Source organism: Vitis vinifera, chromosome 5 (genome assembly GCF_030704535.1).
Source record: "Vitis vinifera cultivar Pinot Noir 40024 chromosome 5, ASM3070453v1".
Classification (NCBI taxonomy): Eukaryota; Viridiplantae; Streptophyta; class Magnoliopsida; order Vitales; family Vitaceae; genus Vitis; species Vitis vinifera.
The window spans coordinates 2,136,721-2,159,953 of record NC_081809.1 but is presented as its reverse complement, the minus strand read 5'-3'; the positions used below and the strand labels follow the sequence as shown (position 1 = coordinate 2,159,953).

The 23,233-nt window shown below is 35.1% G+C and overlaps 2 protein-coding genes and 1 pseudogene across 2 annotated transcripts; all 3 read right to left on the bottom strand.

Annotated features, from left to right (window-relative positions):
* Positions 1-288: 288 nt before the first annotated feature.
* LOC132253764 (uncharacterized) lies at positions 289-15,175 on the bottom strand (annotated as a pseudogene).
* Positions 15,176-16,491: 1,316 nt separating this feature from the next.
* LOC132253735 (uncharacterized) lies at positions 16,492-17,900 on the bottom strand. The gene is made up of 3 exons (XM_059736656.1): positions 17,363-17,900; positions 17,033-17,267; positions 16,492-16,952 (listed from the first exon to the last, which is right to left on the bottom strand). Exons 1-3 carry the CDS (start codon positions 17,663-17,665, stop codon positions 16,492-16,494), a joined length of 999 nt encoding a protein of 332 aa, XP_059592639.1. The 5' UTR covers positions 17,666-17,900.
* Positions 17,901-18,007: 107 nt separating this feature from the next.
* LOC132253734 (L10-interacting MYB domain-containing protein-like) lies at positions 18,008-19,047 on the bottom strand. The gene is made up of 3 exons (XM_059736655.1): positions 18,640-19,047; positions 18,069-18,545; positions 18,008-18,016 (listed from the first exon to the last, which is right to left on the bottom strand). The coding sequence occupies exons 1-3, from the start codon at positions 18,961-18,963 to the stop codon at positions 18,008-18,010; spliced, it is 810 nt and encodes a 269-aa protein (XP_059592638.1). The 5' UTR covers positions 18,964-19,047.
* Positions 19,048-23,233: the final 4,186 nt, after the last annotated feature.

The following is a 23,233-nucleotide window of genomic DNA, read 5'->3' as shown; positions in this document are numbered from 1 at the left end:
ATTGTTGATAAGTTATTTAAAATTGATGATTATAGTATTTTAATTTTTAATTAAATATTAATTTATGTGGAAATCTCTATTGTCCTCAAATATTGATGAATGACGGTATCCATAAAGCCTTAAGTATTATATTTGAATTTTAAATATTAATTTTAGTACTTAACATACTCTTGAAAATAAAATTTATTACACAAAAATCTTGCCTAATTTCCTAAAATATAGATGGATGATCATGTTAGTCATACTTAACATTATTTTAGATTGCTATCCGAAAACCATAAGAGTCGGTTTTGAATTTTAAATGCATTTAACAAGTTCGATTCAAATATTAATTTGAGTATTCAACAAGTTTTTTCAAATAAAACTTATTAATGAATGACAGCAAATACATTATATATGATAACTCTTATCAAAGAACTCCCACAGCACACAACTCCATCACAAGGTGCATTGACCGCCTCGCCCTTGAATTCCGCAATATTTGGCTGCCCAGTCAGATGTTGTGTGATCTGAATATCTTAGGACCCCTAATGGTTGGGTCTGGCTGCACTTGTTTTCAAATTCCACCTTCATGAAAAACAGAGGGAAAGGAGATCAGGATAGATCATTGTAGACCAGTGTACCAACTCCCCATTCATTTCAGGGAAAACTAAATATTATTCCATTTGAATAGCAGTTTAGACGTACACTTGTAGGTTCTGGCTTGCTTCATATACTAAATAAAGGATGAACTAGTTCTGGCCATTTATAATGACACCATCAGGCAAGGGAAGGGGTCTCCTCAAGTCCAAAGTTTGCTGTAATGTCTACCAACATTAAGACGCACAATGGAACAAATTAGGAGCATGACATGAAGGTTGAATCATAACATACATAAGCATCTTTGTCCAAATTGCATCTCTAGCACATCAGCTTTTCTTTTTAGTGTGATGAAGGAGGGAGCCAACTAACCTGGTATAGTTTCCTGTCAAAGGTGAGTCTGATGGACATTTTTCAAGCCAATAGAAAGAGAGTAGGCATAGTTTCTTGTCCAAAATGAGAAAAGATTAGTTTGATGCACATTTTTAACAGCAAATAGAAACCAACCAAGTACTGCAGCCCTTTCACATAAAATTAGGACATTTGCATATTGTAAATAATAAGAAAAAAACTTATGAGGCTAGGCCCAAGAACTGAGGCTTCTGGTGTTGGTCGGATCATAACATCCTATTGCATTTGTAGAAATGTAAGAATAAGAAAACCAACTCTTTAGTAGATGCAAAGTGACAATGAGATGGGGACGTAGGATTATAAAAAGTTAAACACTCATCAGTTTGGAGCGTTTTAAGACATGCATCTTAAGATACATACTGATACCAAACTAAAATTCTCAAATAAGAAAACTAAAATGCATGCTTTTCATAATCTCTTTAAATAGTCTCTGCTTTTCTCTCTATGAATATCAAGAATAGATCATCATCATCAATGGCAGTAAACAAGTTTGGAACCAAACACCAACAAGATCACGCTTATTCTCATCTATGATGTTCTTGAATGGATTCTGATCCTTTTTCTCAACTCTTTTTTCTCTTATCTTCTGTGTGAAACCCACATTGCGGAGATTTCAAAACTTGGATGCTATTCGAATGATCGAAAATTGGTTGAATTACAGGATATGTGTGAGGATTGCTCATCCTCATCACAACTTGATTATTGTGAATTATTGAAGATCGCTTTCATTCCATGGGTGAAGCAGATTGGTATGATTCAGGGTGATGATGAGAAGATTCTGGAAAATGGGGAAGTAAATTTGAGGTGTTTCTATTGTGATGTTAAGTTAAACAGCAAATTCTACTATCTTTATCTTCTGATCAAACCCTCTTAGGGAGTTTTGGATTATACCCAGAAAAGGAATTTGATAATAGAAATTGGGATTGATGATGGCATTGACGAAGTCAATAATTCCAATAGAAGCAAATCGGATTTTGCGACTGATAGATGCGAGGAAGATGAGGGGACTAATGGAAACAAGATACTCTCTGATGTAGATGGAAGTTCTGGAACAAAAGAAGATGAGGCAGAGGAGGATTATTTCACAGGTGACAATAGGGAATGTGAGAACAAAGGATTGGAAACATGGAGAATAGGGATGCTCCTTTTGTTCTCTAAACAGTGGAAAAAACAAAGGAAACTTGTTTTTTTTGTTCTCTAAAAAGAAACATTTTGGAAACACACAGACTAATAAAAACAATAAGTGATTAAAGTTCCAAATGAGTTTTTGGTGTTTTTTGTTCTAAAAAACAAAACACAATTCTCGAAAACAATAACCAAACAGGCCTAAGTCCCTGACAAAGTGCATTAAATTGAAGAGGGGTAAACACGTAATAGGCTACATGCACTCTGCATGCCCAAAGACACCCACCCTATCAAGAGACTGTCACCCAACTTTAACAAAAGTGGAAGTCCCACCCACTACAGAAATAAAATTTCTACTAAGCTTAAAGAAGCCAGCCCAATGGCATCGGTCCAAATCACAAACGCAAGCAAATATTGGCCCAAACAAAAGCCCACAGGCAAACAGTCCATCCTCAGCCTTATTCAGGAAATGAATTCTTAATACAGACAGCTTTTTTGAACTAGGTTTCAAGTAGGCAACTAACCTGGAACACGCCCAGAACACGCCTAGATTTAAAGAAGAGTAAAAGCTAGCATCCAAAGCGAAATCTGCACACACACAAAAAATAAATAAAAAAATTTGAGACATTACTCCCAGAATTTAGCATCTATGGGTGTTAATCCCACATGGACACCGAGAGCCCCAAACAATAAACCAAAAAGCTATCAATCAGCAATCCAAATGAAAATGGAACACAAAACTTGAGTTAAAGATATAGAGAACCCCCTTTCAATTAGAGACCCCATTTCTTCTTTTCCATGATCACCACCTGCATCTGAAGTACTGGTTTTCTGGCCTTTCTTCAGCTTTCTTCTTTCAGCTTTTGAGATATAAGGTTTCTCTCTGACTTTAGCCTTTCTGTATTCATGATTGTGATCTTCCAAATCAACTTGAGAAGTTTCAAGAGCATACTTCTTACCAGATGCAGTATTAGATCCAAGTTCAAGAGCCCAATCAATGAGATCCTCAAGTTGTGGATTGACAGAAGAAACATGTCTTCCAGAAATATCATCTATATGCTCACTATCATTTCCATTCAACATATTCCTCTCTTCAAGAGGAACTTCAGGCAAATTGATGGATCCAACATTGGAGGTGGTCAATTCATTATGAGCAGAACTAATTTCAGAAAAGCCTTCTAATATTGGTTGATGTGTTGGTGGATCCGTTATGCTTTTTGACTCTGCAGTACGTTTTTCATCTGTTTCTTCCTTCTCTGACTCAGAATCAGAATTTCCTTTAAGAGATTCATTCTCCTCAAAATCTTGTGCCCCTTCCTCCTCACCTCTCACCCGCCTTTCATATAAATGTGATCCCAAGGAGCTCTCTCATCTAAGCAAAATAACAAGCCAAAGCCCATCATAAGAGGGTGTGGAGGAAGAAAGTTCTTCTTCCCATGGATCATGAAACTCCCAACTGTAAGATATTCCCCAGTAGGAGCAGTTTTACTGACCTGGTGAGGATAAACCCACCAAGCACTTGTGACAATCTTTGAATCCCACACCTGGCTGTGACAAACCTATTTTACAAAAAAATTGTAAGCTAAATAATTCAAAGTGCATATATGCTGTTCACTCCTACCTTAAGACACAATAAAATGAAATAATACCAAAAGAATATTGAAAGATGACCAACTTACAGTGAAACATCCTGCTTGGTTCAAAGTAAGAGGGGGTACTGGATGTTCAGGCTTGTGGTTCTTGATCACAGTACTTGAAGCTCCATGTGGATCTGCATGGATATACCTAATTCATAATCAAATGAGCAATATCAGAAGAAACAACAGGGACATTAAGATTTCAGATTTTTTTTTTTTTTTTTAAAAAGAGGGATATTAAGACTCCACATTATTGGATCAATTTATATTCCATAATAACAATAATCAGCTGAGGGATAACAGCAAGCTGATAAAAGCTGAAATCATGGAGGTCTATGAATTAGATAAGACACATTTCATAGAAATCATATTTCCCTTTAATCCTAAATTCCTAAATCCCATTTCATAACTCAAAGAATTAATAACTGTTGGAAAACCGAAGCTGATATGGAAAGAAATAACTTTGTAAAGGTGTAAGTTATTTATTAGTTGTCAATCTTTGTATTTTTAGGAAAGTAATTGTTAGGAGTTATTCTTTCCTTTTAATCAGTGATTTAGTTTCCTAATTTGAAGGATTTGTATATGCTGTAAACTCTATAAAAGAATAATCTCAATGAAAGAAAATTATTCCCGTGAAACCCTATTCTTCAACTTGGTATCAAAGCTCGCAATTTGCTTGCCGAAATCCTCCTCCTTCCTCTCTTTCAATCCCTGTTCTTTGAAACCATGTCGGATATTTCAAACGAGTCCACTACTGTTCCTCAACCTTCTCTGAACAATCCCATCATCACTGATTCTTCAAAAATCAATCCTACCACCTCGAAATCTCACTCTATCCAAATCACCACGATTCGCTTGAATGGTGACAACTTTCTGAGATGGTCTCAATCAGTTCGGATGTACATCAGAGGACGTGGAAAGATGGGCTACCTAACGCGTGAAAAGAAGGCTCCTGCAGTGGATGATCCGAACTATGCTATATGGGATGCTGAGAATTCCATGGTGATGTCATGGCTTGTGAATTCTATGGAAGAAGACATTAGCTCTAATTACATGTGCTATCCAATAGCACAAGAGCTTTGGGAGAATGTAAATCAAATGTATTCTAATTTAGGGAATCAATCACAGATCTTTGAATTAACCCTCAAACTTGGTAAGATACAACAAGGGGAGGACAACATCACAAAGTACTTCAACTCCTCGAAGCGGATCTGGCAAGACCTTGACCTCTTCAACACCTATGAGTGGAAATCTACCGAGGATGGACTTCATCATAAGAAGACCATGGAAGACAATCAGATCTTCAAGTTCTTGGCTGGCCTTAATGTTGAGTTTGATGAGGTAAGGGGGAGAATCATTGGAAGACAACCCCTGCCTTCAATTGGTGAAGTTTTTTCAAAAGTTAGAAGAGGAGAGTCGAAGGAATGTGATGTTGGGCAAGAAGGGACCTGGAGTTGCTATTGAAGGTTCAACCTTGGTTACCACGAGTGGAGGCTATAATAAAGCTGCTGTGTTTCAGCACAAATCAGATGAAAGACCACGGGTTTGGTGTGATTTTTGCAACAAACCTCGCCATACTCGTGAGAATTGTTGGAAAATCCATGGGAAACCTGCAAATTTGAAAGGAAACAAAACCAAGCCGAGCCACTATTCCTACTGCTAATGAGGCTGAGACCAGCCCCTTCACTACTGAGCAAATGGAGCATCTTCTTGCACTGCTGAAATCCAACTTGACATCCGGTACTTCTAGTGTTTCTTTGGCACACACAGGTAATGAATTATATGCTCTATCTTGTCGTTTTAAATCTACTCCATGGATAATCGATTCTGGAGCATCCGACCACATGACCAATTCCTCAAACATGTTTGAATCCTATTCACCGTGTCCTGGAAATAAAAAGGTTCGGATAGCTGATGGTAATTTCTCACCTATTGCAGGAAAAGGTCTAATAAAAACCTCTGAGGGAATAGATCTTAAATATGTTCTCCATGTTCCTAAACTTACTTGTAATCTCTTGTCTATTAGCAAATTATCTAGAGATTCTAATTGTTGTGTTATCTTCTATGAATCCCATTGTATTTTTCAAGACCAGAGCTCAGGGAAGACGATTGGCAGTGCTAGGATAATCAATGGTCTCTATTATTTCGAGGATAATTTACCTAGTAATAAAATTGCTCAAGAACCAAGTAGTATTAGTTCTCTTTCTGTTCGTGATCAAATAATGGTTTGGCATTGCAAATTAGGTCATCCTAGTTTCTCTTATTTAAAACATTTATTTCCAGTGTTATTTCAAAAGGTTGATCCTTTATCATTTCAATGTGAAAGTTGTTTATTGGCAAAGAGCCAACAAAAAACTTACATTCCAAAACCCTACTATACATCAAAACCATTTTATCTTTTTCACAGTGATGTTTGGGGACCTTCAAAAGTAACCACAATTTCAGGAAAAAAATGGTTTGTGACCTTTATAGACGACCATACACGTCTTTGTTGGGTATATTTAATGAGGGAAAAATCTGAAGTCGAAAGGATTTTTAAAGAATTTTACAGAATAATTGAAAACCAATTTCAAACAAAAATCAGTATTTTGACATCTGATAATGGGACTGAGTACTTTAATAAAGTTTTGGAAACCTTTTCAAATGAGAAAGGAATTTTACATCAATCCTCGTGTTCTGATACCCCTGAACAGAATGGAATAGCTGAACGTAAAAATAAACACTTGTTAGAAGTAGCACGGGCTATGATGTTTTACATGAATATTCCAAAATACTTATGAGGGGATGTCATACTAATTGCTTCATATCTAATCAACAGGCTGCCTACAAAATTTTTGCAGTATACCACTCCTTTGGAGTGCTTGAAAAAGGTATTTCCAGAATCTCAAATTAATTCTGAATTACCCTTGAAAATATTTGGTTGCACTGCATATATACACATTCCAAAAAGGTCAAGATCTAAGTTAGACCAAAGAGCAGAAAAATGCGTTTTTGTAGGATATACTCCTAATAAAAAGGGTTACAAATGTTTTAATCCCCTTACAAAACGTTTTTACACAACTATGGATGTTTCCTTTATGGAAAATGTCTCATATTTTACCAAAAATTTACTTCAAGGGGAGAAATTAGTGGAACCAAATTTTTGGGAAATTGTTGAACCTTTGCCTAGTGTAATTCTTGATATCTCTCTTGAAAAAGAAAATAAAGAAACTAAGCCAATTGAATCCGAATCTGAAATTGGTCTGTCAGAAGAAGAAATACTACGAATGAAAAAAATAGAAACAATCTTGAGCCTGTGGTTTATTCAAGGAAAAAAGTCCCTGGAAGAAGTAAAGACCAGCCGATCATCCCAGCACATGGTCAACCGAAAGCCCTAGGCAATGGCTCTCTAAATGTCTCAGGTAACCCTTCTTCTATTCCTACTCATATACATGCTTCTTCTTCTTCTGTTACTGATCTAAGTTTACCATCACACTTTGGTCCAAGTCCAGAAATATTTGCACCCAAACCCGGTTTAGGATTAGCCCCAATTGTTCCTGCACAGGACCTTGACATTGATCTCCCTATTGCTCTTAGAAAGGGAACCCGAGCTTGCACTAAACATCCCATTGCCAAATATATCTCCTATAGTAACCTTTCTGACAACTATAGAGTATTCACTACAAATATTTCAAAACTTGTGGTACCTAAAAATATTCAAGTAGCACTAGATGAACCGAGTTGCAAATTGGCAATGTTTGAGGAAACGAGTGCCTTAAAAAAGAATGGCACTTGGGAGGTTGTAGATTTACAAAGGGAAAAAGAAGTTGTAGGGCGCAAATGGGTGTTTACAATAAAGAGTAAAGCAGATAAAAGTGTTGAGAGATACAAAGCCAGACTTGTGGCAAATGGTTTTACTCAAACCTATGGGATAGACTACCAAGAGACTTTCGCCCCCGTAGCTAAAATAAACTCAATTAGAGTTTTGTTGTCCCTTGCAGTAAATTCCAATTGGCCCTTACACCAATTGGATGTTAAAAATGTCTTTCTTAATGGAGACCTAGAGGAGGAAGCGTTCATGAGTCCTCCACCAGGTTTTGAAGAAAGTTTTGGAGTTGGGAAAGTGTGCAAATTGAAGAAGTCTTTATACGGACTTAAGCAGTCGCCTAGAGCTTGGTTTGAGTGCTTTGGCAAAGTAATAAAGCATTATGGATATACTCAAAGTCAACCAGATCACGATATTCTACAAACATTTAAATGAAGGTAAAGTAGTCATCTTAATTGTGTATGTTGACGATATTGTGTTAACTGGGGATGATTGCAATGAACTAGAGAAGCTGAAGGGGAAACTTGCTGAGGAATTTGAGATTAAGGACCTGGGGGCATTAAAATACTTTCTTGGGATGGAGTTTGCTAGGTCCAAAGAAGGTATCTTTGTAAATCAACGGAAGTATGTTCTTGATCTTCTTGATGAGACAAGTATGTTAGGATGTAAGCCTGCTGAAACACCTATAGAGCCGAATGTAAAACTGCAGCCTACAAAAACCAAGAATGTGAAGGACCAGAATCGTTATCAGAGACTTGTTGGGAGATTGATTTACCTATCCCATACACGCCCTGACATAGCATTCTCAGTGAGTATGGTTAGCTAGTTTATGCATGCGCCTAGACCAGAGCATTTTGAAGTTGTTTACAAGATTCTAAGGTATCTAAAGAGGACACCATGTAGAGGTCTTTTGTTCAAGTCACAAGGACACCTACAAATTGAAACCTACACCGATGCAGACTGGGCTGGAAGCATAGTGGATCGAAGGTCCACCTCTGGGTACTGTTCATTTGTAGATGACAACTTGGTCACGTGGCGAAGTAAAAAACAAAACATGGTTGCTAAAAGTAGTGCTGAGGCTGAGTTTAGAGTTGTAGCTCATGGTATTTGTGAGATTATGTGGATAAGAAGATTACTGGAAGAGTTAAAGATGACAGGTCCATCTCCTATGAAGTTGTATTGTGACAACAAGGCAACAATTTTAGTAGCTCACAATCCGGTTCTCCATGACCGCACCAAACATGTGGAAGTGGACAAGCATTTCATTAAAGAGAAGATAGACAACGGATTGGTTTGTATGACCTATATCCCTACTGAGGAACAAGTGATTGATGTCTTCAACAAAGGACTACAAAAAAGGCAATTTGATTTTCTAGTTGGCAAGCTGGCTATGGAAGATATCTTTAAGCCAGCTTGAGGAGGAGTGTTGGAAAACCGAAACTGATATGGAAAGAAATAATTTTGTAAAGTTGTAAGTTATTTATTAGTTGTCAATCTTTGTATTTTTAGGAAAGTAATTGTTAGGAGTTATTCTTTCCTTTTAATCAGTGATTTAGTTTCCTAATTTGAAGGATTTGTATATGTTGTAAACTCTATAAAAGAATAATCTCAATGAAAGAAAATTATTCTCGTGAAACCCTATTCTTCAACTATAACATCTACCAATGTACATGATTGACATGAAAAGAGACAAGAAAGTACAACTTACAATCAACATTTTTGAAGATTAATTCATAAAGCAGAAAAGGCCTCCCCTGATGTTAATAGGAGAAACAGGTCTATTAAATCTCAAATTGCAGAGGTATGGGAATAAGATACATAAGTGTGACTGAGGTGGTTTCCACAAAGTAAATAGATGAAGAAGAAATTACCTGGCATTAGAAAGATAACTAAAGCCTATAAGCTTCAGAAATACTTTCACCAAAATGCTGATGACTGTATTACAATAAGTTGGAAATTCGAAGTCTTTACACAACTCTTCTGAGTCTTCTCATCTAAAGAAAGTGTCCAATAAAAAATAAAAAATAAAATAAAATACCAAACTAAAATAAAATAAGTACTACAACAACAGACACAAAAAACAAAACCAAATAACAGACTATCACTTACCAATATTTAATGAATATGCACAATAAATCTTTTTATTGGTTGAATATTTGGCCTAAGACATGTTAAACTTTTGTGTAAATCATTAAAGGATCCTTCTGTCAGAAACATTTGAAAGAGATTTTATAAAATAATATCTACTTATAGAGAGTCAATGTTGGATTAACATGTCATAGGAGTTATGAGGAAGAGTAGTGGAGTAGTATTCTGCAACAGGTGTTTAGGTGCCTTTGGAAAAACAAAAATGTTGATGAGGAGTTGTTGTTGGTTGATTTGAAATGTATGAATCTGAAACTTCTTTTTTTGTGGCATAGTAATGGGTGGAATTGGGCCTCATTTTTTTCCTCCTTAACTCTCTTAACTTCCAGTGCCACTTTCCTTTTCGTCTCTTTTTTTCCCCTTGATATATTCCCCATACAGATAAAGGTTTTTGCCCTTTTTCTCTTCTTAAGAGTTAATTTGTTTATTAATGGAGAAAATCTACTTATAGGTCCCCTTTTGACATATAACGCTTGACAATCATCTCGTTCAGTTGAGCATCACGTCCACTGATAACAAAATAATTCTTACTGCTGATGAACCAATTAAATTTCTCAAACCAGTTAACTTTTCACATGTGTGAAATTGTGGCAACGGTTTTTTCCAGCACAATTATAGATGAGAAAATTCAGACACTTGACCATTGAGAAAAGACAACTTAATGGTTCATTTAAGCTCAACCAATAATTAAAAACAAAACTAAAATAATGCTTCATAATTCTTCTGGTGCTGAGAGGCAAGTGTGTTGTTAGTTTTTTTATAAGTAATGGTGAGATATTATAAACACGTGCCAAAGAAAGAACGCAACAAGGTACACAGGAAGTATACAAAGGGTACCATGTTGTTCAAATCATTTAAATCAAACTAGATGCTAATAAACATTCAACTTAGGTCCTAATCATCCATTCCTGTGAATGTTCAGCAAAGATATGGTTAAGTACTAACTCTCCTCACAGCACACATGTAACATAATACCAAGGGCCAATAACTCAGGACCAGCTGCATTTAATGATTCAAAAATTTGAAAATAGCATCAGTACAAAATAAATCAAAGGGGAAAAACAACTGCAATGTTCAGCTACCTGTGAAAGCTGGATGCAAGTCTTCTTTTCAGCAGCTTTAAAAGCTTTTCATGAGCTATAATAGTCTTTTCCCGCTTGTTTTCCTGCCTTTTCTTCTGTTCATACCACTGCCGAGCATTGGCGTGTGCTGAAAGTGCCAAATCAACTTCTACCTAGAAAGTGAAAAGAAAAGAGATGACAAGTTTGAAGAATAAAGATATGGGCTTTACATGATCTGTAATTTGTTTGATCAGACAGGTGTGAACCAGAGTGGAAATTAGCATATGTCACATCCAACAAGATAAGCTTAATGGTAATTTAGAATCTGCATGAATGCCTTCAAATGGAAGTAAACATAAGCAGTTTTGTTATTATGACGCAGTAAGATGCAAAAAAAAAAAAAAAATTGCATCATGCCACCACACCTTATCCACATGAAGTGTCTTTTCATCATCATCCATTTCATCAAGGTTGTTACTCAACAGCAGTGTCATGCAATTTCTCTCAAGATAAAGCTTGTCAATGAGGCCAGCTACAGGATTTCCAGATTTTTTCTTTTCTTTCACCATTCGGGCAAGATCCTCCCAATTCATACCATTTGCCAAAGCAACACGGACAGCTAATATGGCAGCATCAACATCTTCTAGGTTATATTCTATCAATTCTGCCATTTTAATGCAGCGGTCATCCTCTTTCTTCAGTGTATGCACACGATTTTCCTACAGCATCAAGTTGAAAGACTATAACACATGGCAATGATCATAAAATACTGAATAATATTTCTAGCAGAGAACCTTTTGACATGTAAAGAGAGAATGACCATAGCATGCCCATACAACCACTGATGCATTGGCTAGATTCTCATTGCTTGCAGCCCAAGTCACTATAACATAGTTGCAAGCAAGCAACTAGCTGAAAGGCTAGAAAGTATGTGAAACCACTCTTCTTAAAAGAAGGAAATGATTCTATTGGCTTCAAATATCAGACAATAATTTAAAGACCTGATCCATGCATATTTTACTGAGTTTCTGCATGGCAGAGACCTCTTTTGCCTTCTGTTGTTGTTCTGATCGTTGACCCTCAATTTTACTGTAGAACTCATCCGATGCAGCATCAAAAGTCTCAAATTTTACAAACTCCCTTGATTTGAACTGGTTCAATAAAATTGGGCAGAATTCATCATAGATCTGCAAAGGGTATTAAAACACATAATGAATAACACTATTCTAATGGTAAACCAAACAAACATGTTTACATTCACACATATGTGGAACTTGATTATATCATATCAAAGCAAAAAGGGAAGGAAATGACAGTTCTGCTCTAGATTAGCATACATAAATTTAAAAAAAACACATCCACAACCTGGCTACCACGATCTGGTTGAGATGGGCGGCAGTCCTTTCCAAAAATTTTATTCTGCATTAAAATATAACCTTCAGGAACTTGATCACCTAAGATAACATCTTCTAGCCAATTCTCAAACTTAGCAACAGATTGGGCTAAACGCTGAATTGTATCAAAGTCAAATTTGCTATCCTTAGTAACTTTTGTGTTTGGAATCAGACCAGCATCCAAAATAATATGCTCAGAAAGTGCAGGCCCATAACCCAGTGCCTCTCCAAGAACAGTCTTCAAGGTCGCTTGCTTGGCACGAGCACCATCATTAGTATTTTTGCTTGGCTCAGATGACTTCGCACCTTTGCGGTTACCCTGCTTCTCTCTAGGTGCATCAGACACTTTATTTCCACCCTCAACTGGCCTCGACTGCTTCATTGCTCTCAGATTCCTTGGGAGATGTAAGGGCTGCTTGCAACTTAGTAGTGGTAGTACACTCAAAAACTCGACAAATTTCAACTGGATACCAATGGCGTGATATGATTGCAACTCCTTTATCATCATCTCTGTTGTAAATAACTTGTTATCATGTAGCTAAAATTCAATTCTATAGACATTTAAGCAAAAAACTTACCCTGTTAAGGAAGGAAATCTTCAAGGCCATTAGGAGCTAGCAAACATGGTCTCAACTTGGAAGGGTTAAACACAAGCCAATTCAAGCAGTGGTTGTTCTTGGGCAACTTCCTTTGCATCTACGCTTTGACTCATATTAGAAAAGTTCAAGTTGGGCTTGGATTGAGGTTTTGTGCAACCCCAATCCATCAACACATCCTATACCCATTGCATACATGTGATTGATGGTAGCTAGTTAAAGAAGTTGAATATGGGAATAGGGTGTTAAGACTACGGATATTTACATGCACAAGGATGCTAAAAGGCGATCTGCCTTGGGCAAGCCAAAGAAAATTGGCCACCTCATAAGCTCTTTCCTCCTGTTCAAACAGATGAGATTTTAGACACAAGCTGCTCCTTGCTCTCCTTTACTTTCTTGTTTAAACTACGCACACATAGAGAGAGAGGGATTTTGAGCAATTATTCTCCCCCTATTTTTCCAGAGCACTCAGCCTCTAATTTTCCTTCAAAAGTGGTTCTTCTAAATGGTTTTTTTATTCGCTTAATGCACTTTTTCTGCTACAGCTTTAGGGCTTTCACAGTTTACTCTCTCCCGTTCAAAATCCAACAATTGCCGCCCCAAATGTTTTCTTGGATATGTTTATTTCATTAACAAAAAACTCCCATGTACCGCACTTGACCCAAAATTTGATGTATAATCACTAAAAGGGATTAAGACTCGAAATGTAAGAGTATAATAGTCACTTAATTGCAGTGCATTTGGGTTTTTTAATTAGATAAAATAAACATGGTCCAAACTGTTTAGCAAATTTGAGGACAAGTTTTGGTATTTGAATGTGAGGAGGCAAAGTACGAAATGCCTCAAGGTCAAGGGGATACAGTATATATAACCCTTTTTTATTTGATGTTTTGTTTAATTCTTCTAAATGAAATTTATCGAGGGTTTCACTCTTTCACCAGTGATACCAATAAGATCATAGCATGAACATCAATAATTTCATCATACCATGATGTATGTGCTAAACTCAACAGCTAATACACATGAATTGGCAGAGAAGGACAAAAGTTCTTGCTAAAAAAAAATAGTTGTGCTTGTATACAAATATGTGCATAAAGGAGCAAAAAAAAATGCAACATGAGAGATGGACTGCTAACCTGTGTGATCCAAGAAGAGTCATGACCATAAACTCAGAATCTGTAAGGAGAATGTTTCCTTGGGCACACAGCTCCAATATAACATAGTGTGCATTGGCACCAAGTCCAAATTGAAAAAGGATGACCTGAAAAAGAGAAAAAAATAGTTAAACAAAAAAAATCATGATCAGAAACAACACAGTCAATATACACTACATAAGTTAGAGAAAATGACAAGCATAAACAAACATCCCCTGGAGTAATACCCGATCATATCCCAGCTGCCGCACATCCTCTAGCCTTCTTGTGCATATGTGCTTTCTTAATTTAAGTGTAAACCCAGATGGAGTCATACTTTTGTCCCCATAGATGTGAGAAAATATGAACAGTAAGCAAAAACTTGTGGTATTAAAAACAGTGCCATTCTACTCTTTTCCTATCCTTTTGCTCTGTTTGGTTGCTGAACAAAGGCTAGAAAACATTGTCAACTTTAAAAGTTTTTCATTACTTGGGTCCCAAGTTAACATAAAACCTCAGTGAAGTATACCTTATAAAACCCTCTCGAAGCATAAAACAGAAAACTTGAATTCAAATTTATTTCATTTTATTTTCCAAGGTTTTCCAGGCAACAAAACTGAAGGAAAGGTTGGGCAAGATTAGGCCTAACTTTTATTTTTTCGAATTGGGGAAAATCTTACCGAACATATGCAGTGGTATGCAATCTAACACCACTTTTCATTAACAACAAAACCTTCTCGCTCCCTCCGGATTCAGTGACGCCACTACTGTTCATAAACTTAAACATATAAGTCTGGCAAAAATAAAAATAAAAATTGTAAATAGCGAAATCAACACAACAATCCAACTCAATTAATTCACAAAAACCATTACAAAGGCCCGTTCAACTCAGATTATTCATCAAACAGGTGGTGATCAGCAATGTAAATGAACAAGCAAACACACAATTATCCCAAAAACAAGAAAAATAATGAAGAGGTAAAAATTAAATGTTTGTTTAGAAGGAAAATAACAAACAGAGGATTGCAATTAAATTAGGGTTTGGCAGAGTGGATTGAGAAGTACTTTGGGAGAGAGATCGTAGACGTTGGCACAACGCATGCCGATTAATCGTCGCAAGCACTTGATCTCCGCGGCCACGTCAGCCGTGTTCATTCGGCCGCCCTTCACCATTTTCAACTTTCTTATTCGCAGTATCAGAGTTTGTGCGTGTTCGGAGGGACGATGTTTTCAGCGAAATGATTTGAGGTTGGACAAGATGGTATCGGAATACTTATGTCTGATTTCCAGGGTGTTTGGCAACGAGTAGAACACAATCCATTTTGAGTTCCGGCATGCAGCGACGTCGTTTTCCATGTCCCAGCAAGACGATGTCGTTTTGTTGAGTTGGAGTATTGGCGAAGTTAGTTTGAAAAATGGAAATGATTTTTAAAAACATATTATTTTAATAATCCTTAAAAAGTGATTCATTTTTAATAAACCATCTAAAAAAAATCTTGAATGAATATTATACTATCATAACATCTTGCTTTAATATTTCATTCAAAGAAAAAAAAAACTCAATATTTTTAAGCTATAGTTGATTATCAAAAAATTTGAGAGAAAATATGAAAAAAAGAAAATAGAAAAAAAGAAAAAAAAATTTAATTTAATAAATTAGTTCATACATTTTCTTTGAATAGTAAAATTAAATAATTTAAAAATATATAAATTTTAAATTTATTTTAATTATATTTAATTTTATTTTATATAAATCGGACATAGAAAAACTATTTTTCTTAATATTTTTTTTTTCTACTAAAACAAAATATAACCTTAATTTTTTCCGAACATTGTTCACTTTTCATAGAGGAGAAGACCAAAACAGAATGCAGTCACTTACTGGCTTACAAACAGAGGTTATTTTATATCATGATGTACAGATCTACATTCATATAAGATGCAAAAGATTGTTTTAAGGAAGAAAGTTAAAACACAATGACAATCTGCTAAACCTGCTGGGAGGTAATTTTATGTAAGAAGTTGCAGTTCAAAGTCCATATTTTGTAGATGACCCTACATGTGTATATATAGATATAAATATATATATCATATATGTACATGTACATCCAATCAAAAGGCCGGCACTTAGGTGGCATTTGTTTTTTTGGCTTAATTCTAAATAGAACTTTTTTTTAACTTAATACTAAATAATGCTTAATAGCATTAAGCATTAAGTTGTTTGTTTTTTTAAAATTTTATTTCTATTAAGTATTAAGCTGTTTTTTTTTTATGCTGAAAACCAATATCTTAATATTTTAATGTATTAAAAAAAATATAATTTAACTTATTTCTAAAAAGTTCCAAATAATAAAATTTTTATAATAAATAATTTATCATTATCATTCTTACAAAAAATAATTAATATATTTATTTTTTATATAATTAAAATAAAATATTTAAACTTAATAATATGAAAAATAATGGATTGATAAAAACCTAAATCAAATTAAAGAAAAAACATAACAATTCAAGTACATATTTTCAAATATCCGAAGACATCACATTTTATGCTAATATCTAAACATTGCATTTCTTACAATGGTAAAAAGCTAAAAATGACAAGTTAACTAAACACTTGAAAGAGTTCATTTGTGATTTGGTTTCGGAATTGTTGCATGAATTCTTGATCAGATGCTGCAAAAAAACTGCTTGTAGTTGAGTTTTGATTTTGATTGGCATTGTCACTTTCCAATTCCACTTCATTGTCATATTCAGAAAATAATTTATCCGCAACTGAGATTTGTCGAAGAAAATTGTGAATGGAGAAGCATGTCATGACAATTTTTGTTTGAGTAGTAAACGAATAAGGTGTCATTCTCTTCAAGATTGGAAAACGCGCCTTAACAACACCAAAAGCACGTTCAATGACATTTCTTAATCTTGCATGACATTGGTTGAATATCTCCTCTTTTCCTACAGCTTTACCACCACTACGAAAATCACTCAACCAATAGCGCACATTACGATATGGTGCCATAAAACCTCGACTGTGTGTGTATGTTGCATCTACTAAATAATATTTTTCTGAAAAAAAAAGGATTGAGTTGATTATTATAATGAATAAATACAAATTATATTAAATAAAATGAAAATAAAATATTTACCTGATGGGGGCATTGGAAAATTATGTTGCAGGTTACGAATAGTTTCTGTCAAGACTCTTGAATCATGAGTTGTTCCTTCCCATCCAACAACAACAAACCTAAATATCATGTCAAAATCACAAAGTGCCATAACATTTTGAAAACACTCTCCTCTCCCACGACCTCGATAAGGTACTTGTTGATTAGTGGGAATACATGCATGGATAAGAGTTCCATCAATTGCACCAACAACATCCTACATGGTAATAATTCTTTAAAATATAAATAATTATTTTTATATGAGAATAATACAAATATGATATGAATAATTAGAAATAAAAAATAATGTACCTTAAAAATTTGTCTTAGCCGACGATTGGAGATACCATTTGAACTATCATTGAATGATGGAGGAGTAATCATCTCTTTTGAGAAATTCACCATGGCCACTAAAACCTCATGGAAGTATTTATGAATTGTTTGACTTGAGTGTTGGAATCTATTCTTAATCAATCGATTCCGAAGATTATGACTAATAGTCATAAGAAACATGGTCATTTTCTCTTCAACATTCAAATGTTTACTGTCAACAAGCCATCCTTTTTCTCGAAACATGTGACATAGAGAAATAAATCCATGTTTTTCCATCCGCATTAGTTCATAACATGTGCTAGATGAACCATTTAAAAGCTCTTGAATGAAAAGTGAACCTGTAAATGATGAAGTAGAGACTCGTTCCTTATTAATGGATGAGTCACTCAATAATTTGAGCAACAACACAACCAATCTTCTTTTTAAACTCTTGTCACTTCTAACTTTGTATCTTCATCTTCACTTGATGATGATGAACTTGAACTATTTGAGTGATGTGAAGGATTCTCCATAAGAATATCTATTATAAAAAAAAAATAGTTATGAAATAAAAACATAAGTTTAAATGTATCAAATATCCAAAACAAACAAACCAAAAGTACCAAATTAAAATCATCATATAAGTCATATACCCTAGGCATTCCACAAATCTAAAACAAATATTTAAAAAGTTATTTTCGCAAGCTTGAATCCATCTCATTCGCTCTTCGTCACTTTCCATCTCCATCCACACCTCTCTGTACTCTTTCTTCTTGCAAAATGCATTAATTGCTACATAGTATAATGGATCCTCATAAGTCAAAAGCCTCTTCAAAATCTTCATGCATTCTTTGACTGTGGGTCCTTCAAAATTCTCCAACACATTCACTATTCTATACATTTCTTCTTGAGTTTGCTCTTTCTTTCCTTTCTTCTGTTTTTTCTTAGAACCTTCTGTTTCATCATTAGTATTTCTTGGCAAATCCTCATCTTCTTCTAAACTAATTGAAGTTTCACTAGGCATAGATGTAGAATGTGTTGATGATTCCTCAGCCCCAGAAGCTATCACTCCCCCAGAGCTCCAATTTTTAGACCCAGTAGCTAACACTCCTCCAAACAATGCCTCTAATTCTTCCACATTTGCTAATGGTTTAAAACGGAATTGTTTAGCTTCTGGATATTTCTATTTTACAAGATAAACAACAAATTAGTCATATATACATATATATATAAGATAATTATTTTTAAAATTCACTCAAATCCATAAAAAAAACTACCTGTAGATATTCTTCCCATTTTTCAGCTGGCCAATCAAAAGTTTTGGTTACAGAGTTGTAACCATGTCCTGTCATAGTCATCATTTTACTCCAAATGAGATATTGTCTTTTCATGTAATCCCACCCATTCTTAAGTTGTTTTGAAGTATAACGTTTTCCAAGTAACTTCTCCAACTCTTCAGCAATTCGAGGCCAAGCACTAGACTTTAAACCTCCACCTGATCTAAAGCCTTTGTTTGCCTCTTGAAGACAAAGATCAATAAAGTGTTTTCTTTGGATGGGGGCAGTCCAATTTGCCCTACTAATCTCAATATTTTGACTCATTACTGTACAAAAAACCAACCAACATTAATGACTAATTTTCAATTTTCAATTAAAGACAATAAAATAAAATAAAATAAACTTCAGTTGGTTTGGTATGTCTAAAAAGAAAAGGAAAATAATTTTTTCTAACAAAAATATTAAAAAGGATTATATGTAAAGTGGGAGAAAGTGAAGGGGTGCTTTTGAGGAAAGTAGCAGCTCATAAATGGTGGAAAGAGAGAGTAAATGGTGGGGGCTGTGATTCTGTAGGAAAGGATAGCACAAACACAAAGAGGTGAGAAAAAGGTCTACTATGTATTCATAGTAGACTGTACCCAAAAGTAAGAAAACTTTGGATTTTGCTATTGCACATTAAATTCATCATATCATTTTCAAGTTTCTGAGCATTTATATCATTTGATTGTGTAATAATTACACAAGATCTGCACTCTCAAAATTTCAAAGCTTTATAGGGTCATAGCTAACAAGGTAGAGTTGTGTGTGTAGAGTGTAGAGAGGAGGCACAGGCAAAGGCAAAAACATGGAGGTGGTTCAGATGTAGAGAAGATTTGTGGAGTATGCAGCATCCTTGCATTTATATGTATTATTAGATACATGGTAAATATTGTACAAACTTGAGCAAATGATTGAAAGGGACATAAGAAATACCATAATTTTTACAAGTATATATCCAGCAAACAATTTCAATGCCCCTAATTATGATTTCTCATTTTCAATAGAAACCCCCAGTCACATAAGTTATACTCTGATAGGCCAATGTTTCTTGCCATCTAAACCATTTGATCTAATGTCCATTGTTTGTGTCATTGTTTCAACCTCTACATGACTTTTTTTTTTTTTTTTTTACTTTTTATATGATAAGTTAAAGCCCATACAAATTCTAAAAGATAAAGACCCAGCAACCTTGGGGTGATTTAATCATTTGCTCAAGTTTGTATAATTGCTTTCTTTAATCACCACAAGGAATTCTCTGTCGGGTTCTACCATTGCTTTGTAATAGGACAAATTATCTTCCAAAGCTATTTTAATCTTGTGGGTTATAAAATATTGATATATTAGTTTTTTATAATCAGAACAAAAGAATATAATTTGGGATATGGAAAGGGAAGGGGCAGCTTATGATAGAAGATTACTTTGAAAGCCTGATAATCTATCTGATATTGATAATGGCATTATGTTAAAAATTCCAAAATCAGCATTGGGGTTTAAGAAGAAAATGATAGGAGGAGATGCTCTGTTTGAGCCTCATGCCTTTGATCCATCTTTAAGATTCTGGAACCTCATTGCTTCTTGGTAACAAATTGGGTTCTCAGCAGATTGAGTGGATATTGTATAAAAAAATCACTGCTCATGTAAAACTAAACATTTCATATGCCAAATCATTTTAGAATTAGGTTCCTCTGTAATTGGTTTCTGGGCTCACAGGAACTGTAAAGCCATCTTGATCTTTGTGGAAAAAGAAATGAATGATTTGAATTACCAATTTCTTTGGCAATGGGGGGCATACCATTCTTAAAAAAGCTGCTAATGACTTAAGGAAGGGTAAAACAGGATAACAAGAGCTTGGCATTGGAGTGGGGAACAAATTATGATATAAGAGTGAATAGGATTGCCAAAGAGCATGAGCCTCTGTTTAAACTGGGGGAGAAATGGGATATTGCTATGGCTGCCATGTACCTTGCATCTAAATCCTTGTCCATGTGAAATATATATAACTTCTCCTTATGAAAAGGAGATGATGATTCCTATGGAGAATGACCCTCACATTTAGCAGTCAAAATTGCCTCTAAGGATGGATTCTAATTGAATAGGTTACAAGGGTGACTATGTAAGCCTTGTTTAAGAGATTAAAAAATGATGGAGAAAGACAAAATCATAAATTCACTGTAGAGAAAAGCCCATGCTGCTCGGGATGGGCTGATCCTTCTAAACTATTTCACATCAGGACAAGATGATGCATAAGTCCAATGCAGTAGGCAAGTGTAGGAGCCATTTTTGGATGATCCAAACCCCTACAACCTTACAAAAAGGACTCAAAAAATCCTATAAACCCCCCAACAATCAGAGAAACCTTTCATCTCTACAACAACTTTCAATGGCGTTCAATCATTTGGAGGGGGTATTCCACGTTATTTAAGAACTCTCATGGGCGTTCTAACAAACAGTTTGAGCACAAATGCTCTACCCAACAAACTATAATATGAAATCAATAAGATTAAACCCAAAATTTTTCTTCCTTAAAAAATAACCCAACAAACCACAAAAATCACAACAATCAAACAAACCCAAATTAACAATGAGACAACAACCATATCAAATAGGCTCTAAATAATAAGATATCACCAAACAAAGTTTTTCTTCCTTAAAAAATAAACGGACCTGCAACACGTGAACCAGAATGCTCTATTGAAAATGAGAGTTTTAGAAAGAGAAGTACTGGAAAATGAGACTCAAATGCTCTATTGAAATCCTAAAACCAAAATAAATTTGGGTCAGTTACCTTCGATTAGATCAACGATGCTGAATGAAAGAGGAGCTTCTTTCCAACTCTGTAGTCTCGGAAGGAAAGCGATGGAGGAGGAGAATGAAGAAATTATTGCTTTGGGGATGAGGTGAGGGTTGAGGATCGGGGTTGCAGAGAGCTACAAGGGATGGGTGTGTAGGTTTGGGCGTCGGGTTCGGGTTCAATCGCATTTGGTAAAGGTTTAAAAAATTGGCTTTTTCTAAATAGAAAAAGCCAAATTTTTTAGCTTTTTTTATTTAGTCAAAAATTTTAAAAATTCAGTAATAAGTCATCAAAAATTAAAAAAACAAACAACCTAAATTCTGAAAGCAAATTGTTTTCAGCAAAAAGCCAAAAAAACAAACGCCACCTTATATTTACGTGTTTTTTGTATTCAGCCTCCACTCTGTCGATGCTTCAACGATCATCTGTTGTCACCTGCTAATCAGCTGTTTTGATCCCTCTACTCTTTCTGAACGATAATAAATTTTGATGAAACCCATCTCATGGAGTGATGACATCTATTGAGGACGCTCCTCTCAAATTAAGATGGGACCATGACATGGAGGATTTGGTGCATGGGCCTGGCATCTATCAGCTTAAATCAAAACCCGCATCCGCATTTATCACATACAACAATTTTGTTGCCATTTGTTATTTGCTGTATCAGAAACAAGCGTTATCAAGGTCAGTGATCGTGGTGTTAATTCAAGACGATGACAATTATTAGAGAGAAAAAGAAAGTAACTGATTAATTTTGTCTAACTAGTATTTCAGAACTCTGTTCCTATAAAAGTTGGCTACTTGGCGATTTGAGCTGCCTTAAGGTTTCTCAGGAAAGTGTACCCACATCTAGCCTGTTTTTTGGCTAGATGTGGGATGTTGTGTTTGAATACTGGTGAATAAACCAAGCTCTAAAGGTGAATAGAGAAGAGTCATCCTGTAAAATTTACCCAGTAACATAATTTGGCATGTTCTATGATGCTAGTATAACAAAAATAATTTTGTCAAGTGAGCTGCTTTTTCCTTCTCTTTAAGTGGTTTCTTGTGGGATATTTCCATTCAAAATAAAACATATCACGACTGCAACAATCTGAATTTGTTTAAATATCCTAAAGCTCATTGCACTTAACCAATGAACTTGATGGTTAATCAACAAAATTCCATATAGAGCCCACATTGTGTACCCGTATCCTGTTAATCAACAGCAATTTCCACCTGCATGACTTAACTCACATATATCCTAAGCTCGTTTTCTCAGCTCTCACTGTAAATGCCGTACTTCCCAAGCCTTTCTACATTTTTAGAGAGGAGCTCTACTTTTACAGGTCTGATGAAACCTACTACTCCACTAAATTTATGACTTTCCATATATATATATATATATATATATATATATATATAAAATTAATCCTTTGGAGTCAACGTGAGTTCGCTTCTCATTGGAGGGGTCCCGCGATGTGGGTCCCAATCGGTGAACCCCACTATCTTTCTTCCTAAAACACCCTCAGGTCATATTCCTTATTTTAATTAAAAAACCATTTAGAATATTTAAAAAAAAAATTAACTTTCAATCAAAAATAATAATTTATAATAGTTAAATAAAGATAAATTTTTTTATGTAAGGTATGGAAAAAAAATATTATTAATCATTTGCTATATTAATTGTAGGGACTCCTCCCTCTGATAACACGTGGCACACATCTCTTGATGACACGTGGCACACATTCTCATCCGGGTTAACCCCATCCGGATTTCCCCAAGAGT

Bases quoted from the DNA above. Each gene is read 5' to 3' on its own strand.
- LOC132253734 (XM_059736655.1), bottom strand. From the start codon at position 18,963: ATGAGTCAAAATATTGAGATTAGTAGGGCAAATTGGACTGCCCCCATC. The intron at 18,546-18,639 runs GTAGTTTTTTTT...CTTGTAAAATAG, and splicing joins AATGGGAAGAATATCTACAG to AAATATCCAGAAGCTAAACA.
- LOC132253735 (XM_059736656.1), bottom strand. From the start codon at position 17,665: ATGCGGATGGAAAAACATGGATTTATTTCTCTATGTCACATGTTTCGA. The intron at 17,268-17,362 runs GTACATTATTTT...ATTACCATGTAG, and splicing joins GGCTAAGACAAATTTTTAAG to GATGTTGTTGGTGCAATTGA. The intron at 16,953-17,032 runs GTAAATATTTTA...TTTTTTTTTCAG, and splicing joins TTTTCCAATGCCCCCATCAG to AAAAATATTATTTAGTAGAT.